The 12,375-nt window shown below is 45.9% G+C and overlaps 1 protein-coding gene across 2 annotated transcripts; it reads right to left on the bottom strand.

Moving 5' to 3' along the window:
* Nucleotides 1-1,373: 1,373 nt before the first annotated feature.
* Nucleotides 1,374-12,048, bottom strand: LOC123078298 (fimbrin-2). Of its 2 annotated transcripts, XM_044500758.1 has the most exons (14): nt 11,795-12,048; nt 11,183-11,712; nt 10,923-11,094; nt 10,211-10,249; nt 10,038-10,106; nt 9,816-9,932; nt 9,248-9,462; nt 4,420-4,575; nt 4,136-4,335; nt 3,645-3,802; nt 2,474-2,570; nt 2,116-2,207; nt 1,687-1,786; nt 1,374-1,581 (listed from the first exon to the last, which is right to left on the bottom strand). In XM_044500758.1, coding segments are annotated over exons 1-14 (2,034 nt in total). In that variant the 5' UTR covers nt 11,882-12,048; the 3' UTR covers nt 1,374-1,579. The 2 variants fall into 2 exon arrangements, with proteins under 2 accessions (XP_044356693.1, XP_044356692.1); XM_044500757.1 differs by having other exon boundaries at nt 1,374-1,786.
* Between the last annotated feature and the right edge of the window lie 327 nt (nt 12,049-12,375).

The following is a 12,375-nucleotide window of genomic DNA, read 5'->3' as shown; positions in this document are numbered from 1 at the left end:
GACCAGCTAGCTGCCCTGCCGACATTCGACGAGTGGGCCGGCGTCCAACGAGTGTGCCGGTGAGGATCTGGCCGGGGCGGCGAGGCGGCCTCTTGGTCGCGGGCGGCTGTGCGGTTGGGGGAGCGGCGGTGGGAAACAGTTTGCTCCCCGGCAGCAAGACGACGAGGGGAGTGAGCGGCGTTGCTGGGCGGATGTGAAGGCGGCGGCAGCTGGCAGAGTCGCCGGCAAAAAAGGGCGGCGGCGTCGGCGACGAAGGAGGCGGGCGAGGGTTGCTGTTGGCTGGGGGTGGGGGGAGGCCAATGAGCCACTGACCAGCGGGCCCGGGGAGAGGAGAAGGCGAGCGTGCGCGCGTCCGTCGCGTGTCCGCGCCGACGCAAATCCGGATCAAAAATGGGCCGGGAATGGGTCGCCCGCGGACGAAAAACGAACGCGCGTCCGTTTGGGTCGGCGCGTTGGGCCGACTTTTCTGTCCGCGCCGACCCAAACGGACGTCGGCGGACGAAATGGGTCTCCCTATTGGAGTTGCTCTTAGTGTGAAACAAGGGACAAGTCCACCCTCGATGTGGCAAAGACGTTTGACATCTTGCGCAGAATGCGCATGAAGCTTCTCAAAAGATCTAGTCCATTCAATTGGACACCCAAGGCCGAGCAAGCACTCCAAGAAATGAAGACCTATCTCACCGCACCACCAGTCTTGGTGACACCCACGGCCTGAGGAACCTTTATCCCCAGGTTGTCACTGTTGTCCTCGTGGCGGAACGAGAGGATGGGCTTCAGCCCTACAAACTCATTTTAAGGTTCTCTCTAAAATCAAGGTTTTAAATAGCTTTTTATGCAGCATCGCAAGGAGGTCTGAGCTACCATGGAAGCTATTTACAATAGTATTTACACACTAGCAAAGTAAGAAATAAAGAGAATCCATTTAACTAATTAACATATGAGTAGGTGATTTATTTTATTTCCAAGTTGAGTCATAATGAGTGTTGGTGAGAGTCGCCAGCAGGCCAAAAAGGTAAAACAATCTCCAGAAAGATTGGATGTTGTTTTCTAATGTTATTTAGTTACACATATGTGATCATTTTGGATTAAATTTACATATATAAATGACTGCATGCTATTTTCTGTCGTTGTACACTAATTAGGTAATAGCTTCAGCTATAGCTGGTAGCAAGCCATGCCAAAATAGCACAGCTATTTGGCGCTTATAGCAACACAAAGTGACATAGCAATTTAAATCATTGCCAAAAATTACTACATGAGTCACCGACGTCGCCTGAGCAAAATTGCTCAACAAACTAATCAATGTGGTTGGATTTTGAATAAACAACTGCTACCAATTTATAATATAAAGCGGGGCGAAAGCCTTTTTCGGTAATAAACAACTGCCGCTATATGATGTTACATATACTTGCTACCTGTGTCAATATTTACAGGATGTTGTACATTACTCACCAAATCAATTTGCACACTACAGAACCTCAAATGAAACAAACAAAACTCTTTCACCATTCTCCCCTTCATTCTTGAATGCGTCTGCTCTCCAATTTATAGCAAAGAATCAAGAATATAGAATCTCGAGTCCTGAAATAGCAGTCAGACCATGCAATTTCATCTATCTAGTTCCGCTATCATCAATTGATGATTCAGATGCTGAGTCATCTGAAGTTGAGATAGAACTTGTCTCACACAAACTACTGTTGTCAGCGTCCAGTGAATATGATGTTGGCCTTTTCAAATGCCAATACATGATGCTTGCTGTCAAAGTCAGCATCATCTTCTGGTTGACCTGAGACAAATTGCCAAAATCATATTGCAAATGTTAATTAGTTGATATCACAAGAGAATATGGTCCAACATGGCGCACTACTTGAGGCTGCTTGGATAGACTAGCAAGCGGGGCATCACACCACCAAAATGATCTAGTTTTTTCTCTAAAAAATGCAATATATGCTTAACTCCCAACATTGGTGTAATTCGGCTTACTTGGTGTAATTCAGCTTACTTACAGCTGATGATTCAGGGTCGGAGGGAGTAATAAACATTCACAAACTTAATCTGCAAGTAACACTGTATGAAACTAGTTTTGGCTTCCAAGAATTCAATCAAATGCCTCACCTCCATTATATCCTCTGGCAACAAGAAGATGGAGCAACCAAGCTTTCTAGCCACAGAGATAATGTAGGAAGCATTCATTTGTTTTTCTTCATCTGTGCCGAAACCATATAAAATTTTAGTTAACAAGCTCTGAAAAGCATACACAGTACTAGTAAATCTAGTGATCTGTAAATAACACTGGCGATATAAATAAGTGTGTCTATAATGTGTTGCCTATCACTATGAGGATATAATACAAGGGGAAATGGTATATACTTTCATAATAAAACAAGGCATACTGAATTTCTATGCACTAGCATTTCTTAATTGAAAATTGGATAGGAGATTTTCGGACTCATAGAGACATGAGACATCCAACCTTTTTCTCCTTTGGTTACAAGGCTCCAATTCACAACGCGAGGCTCCACAGCACTTAGTAAGTTGACAAAAAATATGCCACTTGAAAGGCTTCTATCCTGCAATTAGTACTTGTGGTTTATCGTACAAACCCTGAACAGCAAATTAGGGGAAGATACAGCGATATGGACACTGATGCTTGACATATTGTTAGAAGTGATAGTGACAGTAGTTCCTCGTGCAAATAGTGGCCCTTCAGACTAGCATTATTACACTTCACAGTTACATTATTGAAATGTACTCCCTCTGTTCCAAATTATAAGATGGTCTATCATATATCCGAATTATAAGACGTTTTGGATATTTCAATATGGACTACATACAGACTGAAATGAGTGAACAAACACATAATAACATGTCTACATACATCCGAACATCTTATAATACTGAACGGAGGGAGTAGGAGATTATTCTGGATTTATGATAGAACCTAAATGAGAAATATAGCATAAGTGAATAGTTGGAGATTATTCGGAAATGCCTGTTGGAGCTCTTTTTTTGAAAAAAAAAAACAAAAATTGTATTTTCAAGTTTCAAAAAAATCTGAAAAAACTACACATGAACCTACAGATGTATGCTATATTTCTGTATATTTTCATGATGATAAGATTTACACAAAAAAATCATGTATTTCTACCACATGAACTATTCACTATAAAAGTCAGTTTTTTTTTGTGCAGCTCACACCAAAGCTTATTTCATCATGAAATTTTACAGGAATCTAGTATACATCTCTATGTTCATGTACATTTTTTTCAGAAATTTTAATACTTCAAAATTTTCGAGAAACTCCAAAACTCCACTCTCGGGATTATTCTTGATTTATGATAGGACCTAACTTAGACAAGATAGCATAAGTGCATGCGGCAATTTAGTTCATGCCTTCATACTACTTTAAGAACAAACTGTAACTCATCCCAAGCACAAAATTCAATTGACTGTCCTGATTAGAATATGTATATATTATGAGTGCATATTTATATCTGTAAATTATACAACGAGATCGTTGTAATGAAGAATATTCTGCAGGAAACTCACATAAAGAAATGATAAAGCAACTTGGCAGACTGTAAAATGATACGATATTTTCAAAGCATGATGTGCATTAATAAAACATATTGAAGTATACAAACCTTGAAACTTCCCATTTGAGACTGTCTTCCAGAATCCTTAACCTTTTTGTTAGCCCATAATAGTATGTCATTATCTGTGATCTCCTTCCCATTCGAATGAAATCTAAGATTCTTCAGCAGTTGTAGTATGTTGTACCGCATCAATTGCCAGAGAAAAGCTGCCGGGGAGGGGGGGGGGGTGCCTTGTCATCGTATGATCAACTGGAAAGTTAAATGGAATACTGTGTGTGCAAAGGAATTGTACAAAGCAACAATGGTACATTGATATTTGGAATTTCTGTTCAGCAAAACCAGTTAATCAACCAAAAATTAACACATATCATGAATATCTAGTTGATTATTATAAATTTACTAATCTCTGAAGGCATGATTATTTGTATAAATAATGGCCCAATTGGTATGTTACATCTAAGTACATTTGCTCACCTCCTAGTTATGTGCAAAATTTAAGTACATTTTATTATTTGCAACTGAATGAAAAAACCACTTGCCTAATATCAATTTCTTGTTTCCTTGCACAATATCATGACCAGCAATATTCACCAAGGAAAATTTTATTTCCTTTCCTATCTTCAGAACTTGATTACAGTTTTCAACTTTTCTGAATGGAAGTTTTATTGGGGGCCGGTTTGCAAACTTCCAATTAACTGAACCAGGAGCAACCTTATCCATGACCTCAAGGAGCACCCATCTATCGTCCCACAAGGAAATATGAAAGATAGAATCAGCTTCATTTTAACAGAAGAGTTAGATATAGACGATGAGTATGGCCTACCCATTTCTAAGATCTTCGAATACATTGTTTATATATGTAGAAATTCCAAGGCTGTTAATCCATAGCCTAAATGACCTCTCTTCCCTTGAAACTTGAGCATCATCAGATACTCCATCCACAAACGAAACTTGTTTCATTTGTTTCGACAACCCATTCCTGCAATAAAAGGACTACGGTTATAAAGTTTAGGCTGTCAAAACAGTGCACTACCAAGTACAAGCATCAGATTTTCATTTAGGCTTCTGTAGCATGTGTTGTGACGCCCGGATAATTAAGCTACAGCAGCCCTCTGCTAATGATGCCACGTCACTTCGATTACTGTTGCTAATCTCGCGTTAGTTCGAAACCGATTCAAGTCCAAATTCAAAATCAAGCAAACAATAAAAGTTTTCAACTATTAAAACTAAAATGTTCATCATGTGGCTAATAATCCCTAACTAGTTTTGGTGGTGGAACCAACCTTTTACAAAGTGTTTAAATGCCCTAAACTAATTAAAAACAATGGCTAAAATAATAATTTAATTTCTTTTGAAAGTATAAAAATATTAAACTAATTTATTTTGGGTCCAAACTAGGTTTGGCAGTGGCCTATTTTGATGATACTAATTTAGGTGCTAACTTGGTATTTTAAAGAAACTAAAATAAAACAGAAAAGAATAAATAAATGAAAAAGGAAAATAAACAAAAACAAAAAAAGGGGAAACCCCGCTGGGCCAACCGGCCCAGCTAGTTGGCCAACCGCCCGGCCCGCTGCCCCCGCTTAACCCCTCCCCCCCCCAGCTGGGCCTCGGCCCAGCAGGCTACAGGGCCGCCAGGCCGGCCCAACCGCGCCCGCTACTACTCCCCTCGGGCGCCAGAAACCTTAGCCCCTCTCTCCCCCACTACCCCACGACCCCCACTCTCTCTCGCTCGTTCCTCTCCCCTCCCGTGATCCAGATCAGGATCGACCCGATCTCCCCGCCTGGCGCCGCCCGACGCCGCCCGGCGCCACCCCCGTTTGCCGGACCTCCCCGTCGGACTTCCCGTCCCCGACTCTCCCTCGCCGGCTTCGTCGCCCGCCACCTCGCCGCTGGATCGACGCCCCGCCGCCTGCCGTCGACACTCGCCTCCCCGACCCCCTCCCCGGCGGACTCCGTCGAGCCTCGCCGGCGAACCCCTACATCGGGGGTGAGCGAAACTCCCCTCTCCTCTCTGTCTCCCTCGCACACGTGTCCCTAGTCCATCACCGCGGTCGACGCACTCCGCGCACGCCCCTGACCATCGCCCTGTACGCGCGCCGACCGCGCTCACCGTGGCCTCGCCTCGCCCGGCGTGCCGTCACGCACGCCCGCAGTCGCGTCGAGCCGCACCCGCCGTGCTGCTCCTTCCTGGAGCGCTCACACCTGCCGTGGCCCGCACCACCACAGCCTCCCCTGCTGCCTCCATCGCCGCCCGCTGCCGTCTTCCCCTGTCGCTCCCGATGCGTGCTTGCTACTGCTCCGCTCGCTCGACGCCACTACACCGTCGTCCCGCGCGCTCGCCCGCAGCTCGCCCCGCCGGCCGCACGCTAGCGCCCGCGCGCGCCCCCTCTGCCGCACTTGGCAACCGCCCGGCCTCGCCCCGTTCCGCTCGCCCGCGCCACCCACAGCTGTGCGTGCCATCGCCCTGCCTCCGCCCCGCGGCGGCCCTGCCGCTGCTCCACACCGGCGCGCCGCCCTGGCCCCCCTACTCCCTGCGACCGCCCTACCGTGGTCGCCGGCGCCCCGCAGCGCCCAAGTCGGGTGCGCCCCGCGGGCCAGTGCCCGTTCGGGCTGTGCCCGATAGCCCAGCACCCGATTGCCCCCCTGGCCCAATGACAAGTGGGGCCCAGCCCCTGGAACGTTTTAAAAAAGGATTAAAAATAGTAATAATAAAAATAAATTTAATTAATTAATTAGCTAAATTAATTAACTTAATTAATCCTATTTAGTTAACCTAATTAACTGTTGTTAATTAATTAAATAGTAATTAGATTAGTTAAATTCTAATTAGAATTAACAGAGTATGACCTGTGGGACCCACACGTCAGATTGACTCAGTCAACGCCCTGTTGACTGCTGGCGTCATGCATACACTATTCTGGATAATGTTGATTTAAAATAATTAAGTAAATTTTAAAAATAATGAAATCTTTTAAAATTAATATAAAATAAATCGTAGCTCAGATGAAAAAACTTTGTACATGAAAGTTGCTCAGAACGACGAGACGAATCTGAATACGCAGCCCGTTCGTCCGCCACACATCCTTAGTATAGCAAACTCGCAACTTTCCCCCTCCGGTTCATCTGTCCGAAAACGCAAAACACCGGGAATACTTTCCCGGATGTTTTCCCCCTTCGCCAGTATCGCCTAGTACCGCGTTAGGTCACCCTAGCACCGCGTATTGCCATGTTATGCTTTGTGTTGCTTTGATTGCTCTATTATTTATTGTGTTCCCCATCCGTTATTTCTTTCCGGTAGACCCCGAGACTGCCGGCGACCCCCAGTTCGACTACGGTGTTGACAACCCTTCTCTTTCCAGAGCAACCAGGCAAGCCCCCCCTTGATCACCAGATATCGCCTATTCCTTCTCTCTACTGCTTGCATTAGAGTAGTGTAGCATGTTACTGCTTTCGGTTAATCCTATTCTGCTGCATAGCCTGTCATTGTTGCTACAATTGTTGATACCTTTACCTGCTATCCTAATGCTTAGTATAGGATGCTAGTGTTCCATCAGTGGCCCTACACTCTTGTCCGTCTGCCATACTATACTACTGGGCCGTGATCACTTCGGGAGGTGATCACGGGCATATGCTATATACTTTATACTGTTACATTACTTATGATACTCTTCGGAGATGGGGGCTAAAGGGGCAGGTGGCTCCATCCCGGTAGAGGTGGGCCTGGGTTCCCGACGGCCCCCGACTGTTAGTTTGTGGCGGAGCGACAGGGCAGGTTGAGACCACCTAGGAGAGAGGTGGGCCTGGCCCTCGTCGGCATTCGCGGATACTTAACACGCTTAACGAGTTCTTGGTATTTGATCTGAGTGGCCATTTGGTCTATACGCACTAACCAACTACGCGGGAACAGTTATGGGCACTCGGCGTCGTGGTATCAGCCGAAGCCTTCGTGACGTCAGCGACTGAGCGGCGCGCGCCGGATTGGACTGGAACGCCTGCTAGGCTAGGTCTGCTTCCGGCCGCGTTCACAACGTGCAGGTGTGCAATGGGCGATGGGCCCAGACCCCTGCGCCATAGGATTTAGACCGGCGTGCTGACCTCTCTGTTGTGCCTAGGTGGGGCTGCGACGTGTTGATCTTCCGCGGCCGGGCATGACCCAGAAAAGTGTGTCCGGCCAAATGGGATCGAGCGTGTTGGGTTATGTGGTGCACCCCTGCAGGGAAGTTTATCTATTCGAATAGCCGTGATCTTCGGTAACAGGACGACTTGGAGTTGTACCTTGACCTTATGACAACGAGAATCGGATACTTAATAAAACACACCCTTCCAAGTGCCAGATATAAACCGGTGATCGCTCTCTAACAGGGCGACGAGGAGGGGATCGCCGGGTAGGTTTATGCTATGCGATGCTACTTGGTGAACTTACCATCTACTCTCTTCTACATGCTACAAGATGAAGGTGGCCTGAAGCGTAGTCTTCGACAGGATTAGCCTAGGAGCCAGACGCCACCGTCGACGACGACTCCTACTACACTGGAGGTGACTACTACTATGTGCAGGCCGCTGATGACGACCAAGAGTAGTTTAGGAGGATCCCAGGCAGGAGGCCTGCGCCTCTTTCGATCTGTATCCCAGTTTGTGCTAGCCTTCTTAAGGCAAACTTGTTTAACTTATGTCTGTACTCAGATATTGTTGCTTCCGCTGACTCGTCTATGATCGAGCACTTGTATTCGAGCCTTCGAGGCCCCTGGCTATTATGATGCTTGTATGACTTATTTATGTTTTTAGAGTTGTGTTGTGATATCTTCCCGTGAGTCCCTGATCTTGATCGTACACGTTTGCGTGCATGATTAGTGTACGATTAAACCGGGGGCGTCACACCAATGCTGCTCCCTAGTTAAGAGATATGACGAAAGTATTTGCTGAATAGGCCCATAATAATAGCACATCTACAGCGGCGACGGGGTACTACATATGGTTTTACTGGCCAGGAATATTTGTACATTATCTAGTTACAATGTTTGCCGTGCTCAGCTTGCTCAGTTGTCTTGCACAAGGACGACTGTATATTGATTCTTCGCAATCCTTTTCTGTGCTAGGGAAACTTCTGCAAGCAAACGGGCTCTTCTCTCGAAATCTTTGTGCGGGTCTCATTCTCATGCACAAAATATTATGTCATGTGAATGGTAACAAAACAATCTCTTATTTGTAGGAGCACACATAGTTCAATCAACGAGAAAAATAAAAAGAAAAAATGGTTCTATTGTCTTCTGATGTCTGACTGTTCCCTACAAACATTGTTTCACCTTCATTCTCAGCAATAAAAGGAAAACTTCAGAGTTGAGAGTTTTCCTGGGAACTAGTGGTGGACAGGTGAGAGAACGTTAACAACATAATGCTACCAGTTTGTACAAGATGTTGTTTTTTAAGTGAATGTCATAGTATGTTACCAAGAACAGTAGCAGATAGCAAGGACTAAATAAAAGCAAATCTACAGGATGAAGAACTATCACATGCTAACAGCAGTTATTAGAAAAAAAATTGGTCTTCGGTATCCCAATGTGATAAACATCAATGGAAATGTGAGTTCTTCAGCAAATTGTACCTTAAGTATATAAATTCTGAGCTGAAGGGGTGCTCATAATACATACCTTTTTTGAAAAATATGAGCCACAAAGGCGAGATTTAGATTTTGTAAACCATCAACTATGTCTTTCGGGGCCAGATATCTTTTGCAGCCCATCCTATCCGCATGCTCAAGAACTAATCTTGCTCTATGAAGAAGATCTTTTACTGACATTGGCGATGGCTTAGCACTGCATTCTGGAGCCAGGACATTTAACAAGCAAGCGTATGCCTCACTGTCCTGGGTTTTCATGTGACCAAGGTAAATATATATTAATTCCTCATACAGGACCGCAGTTCGAACTAAAAAGCATGATAGATGGATTGATCTTCATCATTTATTAACATTCTTACTGTATACTCCCCTTAACCAGATAGAATTTCAAGTCAAGAATCGAAAACGAGATCAATGGTGAAGGGGCAAAAGTATTTGAAAGTTATGATGATTATTAAAACCATAAGAACTTAGTTGAAAGAGAAGTGAAATAGCTCAGTTATATAGTTTTTGGAACATATGTAGCACAGCTTGCGAAATTGCATTTATGTGTTAAATATTTAAATGTGTAAGGGGTCTAGCAGCTAACATGAGCATACTTTTATATCCGATGAAAAATTTGTTACTGTTCTCTGGAAACCTCCTTTCTTCAGCTGAAAGTTCATCCACCTTAGTAGTATTTTTTCAGGAGAAAGGCTCATAAGCTCCTCCATCTCCTGCAATTTTACATGAAACCATTGACAGTGTGTTACTCTCACTAGCATATTACACATACCAAATAGTCTCCAAAGTGCATTATAATGAACTGAAATTAGGACTACCTGGCTGTCTTGAACCAATTCGACCAACTGAGGTGTGCTCTTCAGGTTTACATCTGCCAATAGTTGTATCTGGTAGTCATTGTAACAACACGTTATCACAGATAGTATCATACATAAAACAGACACAATGTTGCCCACACAAATAGACAAATGTAACAAAGATATGAAGTTACCTTGATAATCTGAGATATCAGCCCTAGGATAAGATGAGGCTGCAAGCAGTAAGAGAAAGCTTTGGTAAGCTCATTATACAAGAATTCTTCATGTAAAAAAAGAGTGAAAAGATAAAACTACAAATGAAAAATACATGCTAGAACCAGAGCTTAGATCTGAACAAACAATTAAGTAGATGATGCACTGGGGTATAGAAACAAGTTCAATGGCAATAAATAAGAACACAGAGGTATGCCAAGTATTTCTGTATCCTGAAGTAGAATGCAGTGGTACACTGGAGGATATGAAGCATGTCATGTGTGCCAAATTATCAGTGTGACACGGACTGAAACTTGATTTATTCTTTCACAGTAAGTTTGCCGCAAATTTCAACTATCTTGTCAGTCATAACAAAAGGGCACAGGAGCAATCAAATCAACCATGGGTTACCCCTCGCTACTTTTTTGATATATAAATGATTGTTCCATCGTGTTCCAATGATAACCACCAGTAAGTGCATCTATAAAGCAACAAAAGTAGAGAGAACCAACACAGGGTGCTTTACAGTCGTGTACATCACATGGACTTAACTCCACTGTGTCCCTCTACAACATCAGAATGAACAAGTACCCAAGTAAAAAGAACGGACTGAAAGTCACCTTTACTCTGAATATCATGTAATGCGATGATGTCACAAAAAAGTAAGAAAAATAGAAACAGGGAGAGTCCTACCCTCCCCTCTGCGAGATCCTGCGTGCCGATATTGACAACAGTGCAGCCGATGGCCTTGGCAGAGTTGAGACAGAGGGTGTGGTTCTCGTTTTTCTCCCACAAGTTAAGCAGCCTCTTGGTGTTGATAGCACGCTCGTCGATGGTCCCCGGCACGGCCAAGTTGATGAGCTTACTGGACCAAAAAGCCGAAAAGGATTGGAACCAGATCAGAGCAAAAAAATAATAATTCAGTGGATCGAAAGCACAAATCAGGAGCACACCATAGCAACACGCCGTCTTTAGTGAGGTGGAAGAGCTGGTCGGTGGCCGGATCGACGGGCAGCGCGTTCTTGAGGAACGGATCCTCGGCGAGGTAGGCATTGATGTGGCCCACGTAGGAAGCCTTCTCAGATTCGCTGATGGTGTGCAGCAGCGTGGTGGTGGACGCCGTGAGGAAGGCGGCAGACGAGGAGGAGGAGCGCTTAATGCCTTGGCCGCCGTCGCGCTCGCGCGCCTTCTTCCCGCCCTTGAGCCGCAGTTGCATCTCGGCATAGACGCGCAGGAAGAGCTCAAAGTTGACGTCGAGCTGCGGTTTCTCGTCGGCGCGGGAGATAGCCGTGAGCACGGAGGACCACTCCTTGTCCGTGAGCGCCGGCTCGGGCGGCGAGCTGTTCTCTTTCCCGGCGTCCCCGCGCAGCGGTTCCCCTTTACCGGCGGCCATAGCGGTGGGGCTCCCCAGGCAGGTCAGCGCGGCGGGGAGGTCCCGCAGCCTCAGCCTGCCGGTGGGCGCCGTGTCCCGCAGCCCCGCATACTGCCGAACAAGATCGAAAAACGCAGTCACAAACACCACCGCCAGCGCGAAGGAAGATGAAGGGCAGAGAGCGCCCGCGTACCTGTGCCTGGAGCGCGCGGAGGTCCGCCTGCGTGAAGCGGCGCTGCAGGTAAGGGTCGGACACGACGACCAGCCCGTCGAATCCCATCGAGTCCCCTGCTCCGCGGCGGCGGCAGCTCCCAGTCCGCGGGCGGCGTTAGGTGGGATGCGCGAGTCGAGACGGTGGCCAGTGTCTGAGGTGGAGCGTTGGTTCAAACTAAAGGAAAGGATGGGGTGGATGATTAAGGAGGGTCCCAGTCCAATAGAAAGAAGGAAGTGTGGAGCCTTCATGAGAGAGTGGACAAAGCAGCGGAGGGGATTCAAATCTTTCCGGGTCACTGCGAGCTGGTCCCCGACCGTTGCTGTTCGTGAAAGTGGAAGTACCAGGAGAGGAGGTTGGGTACCACTCACTCTCACGCTACAGTGGCTACCGGGGGATGTCACTAATTGAGATTCCAGCTAATGCTCTTGCAAGCTGTGGCTAAGATTGGAGTCCAAATGCAGTTGTTTTGCAGTTGTGCTGCTACAGCTGCGGCAGCTGCTGAAACATGCTGAAATGATCAAAATGCCCTTGGTTGTCCTCTAGATTGAGCTTGAAGATAA

This window comes from Triticum aestivum, chromosome 3D (assembly GCF_018294505.1).
Source record: "Triticum aestivum cultivar Chinese Spring chromosome 3D, IWGSC CS RefSeq v2.1, whole genome shotgun sequence".
Lineage (NCBI taxonomy): Eukaryota > Viridiplantae > Streptophyta > Magnoliopsida > Poales > Poaceae > Triticum > Triticum aestivum.
The sequence above is the reverse complement of the archived record's forward strand: the minus strand, read 5'-3'. Positions and strand labels throughout refer to the sequence as shown.

Bases quoted from the DNA above. Each gene is read 5' to 3' on its own strand.
- LOC123078298 (XM_044500757.1), bottom strand. From the start codon at position 11,881: ATGGGATTCGACGGGCTGGTCGTCGTGTCCGACCCTTACCTGCAGCGC. The intron at 9,933-10,037 runs GTAGTCCTAATT...GTAAAATTGCAG, and splicing joins AATTGGTTCAAGACAGCCAG to GAGATGGAGGAGCTTATGAG. The intron at 4,336-4,419 runs GTAGGCCATACT...GTGGGACGATAG, and splicing joins TTCGAAGATCTTAGAAATGG to ATGGGTGCTCCTTGAGGTCA.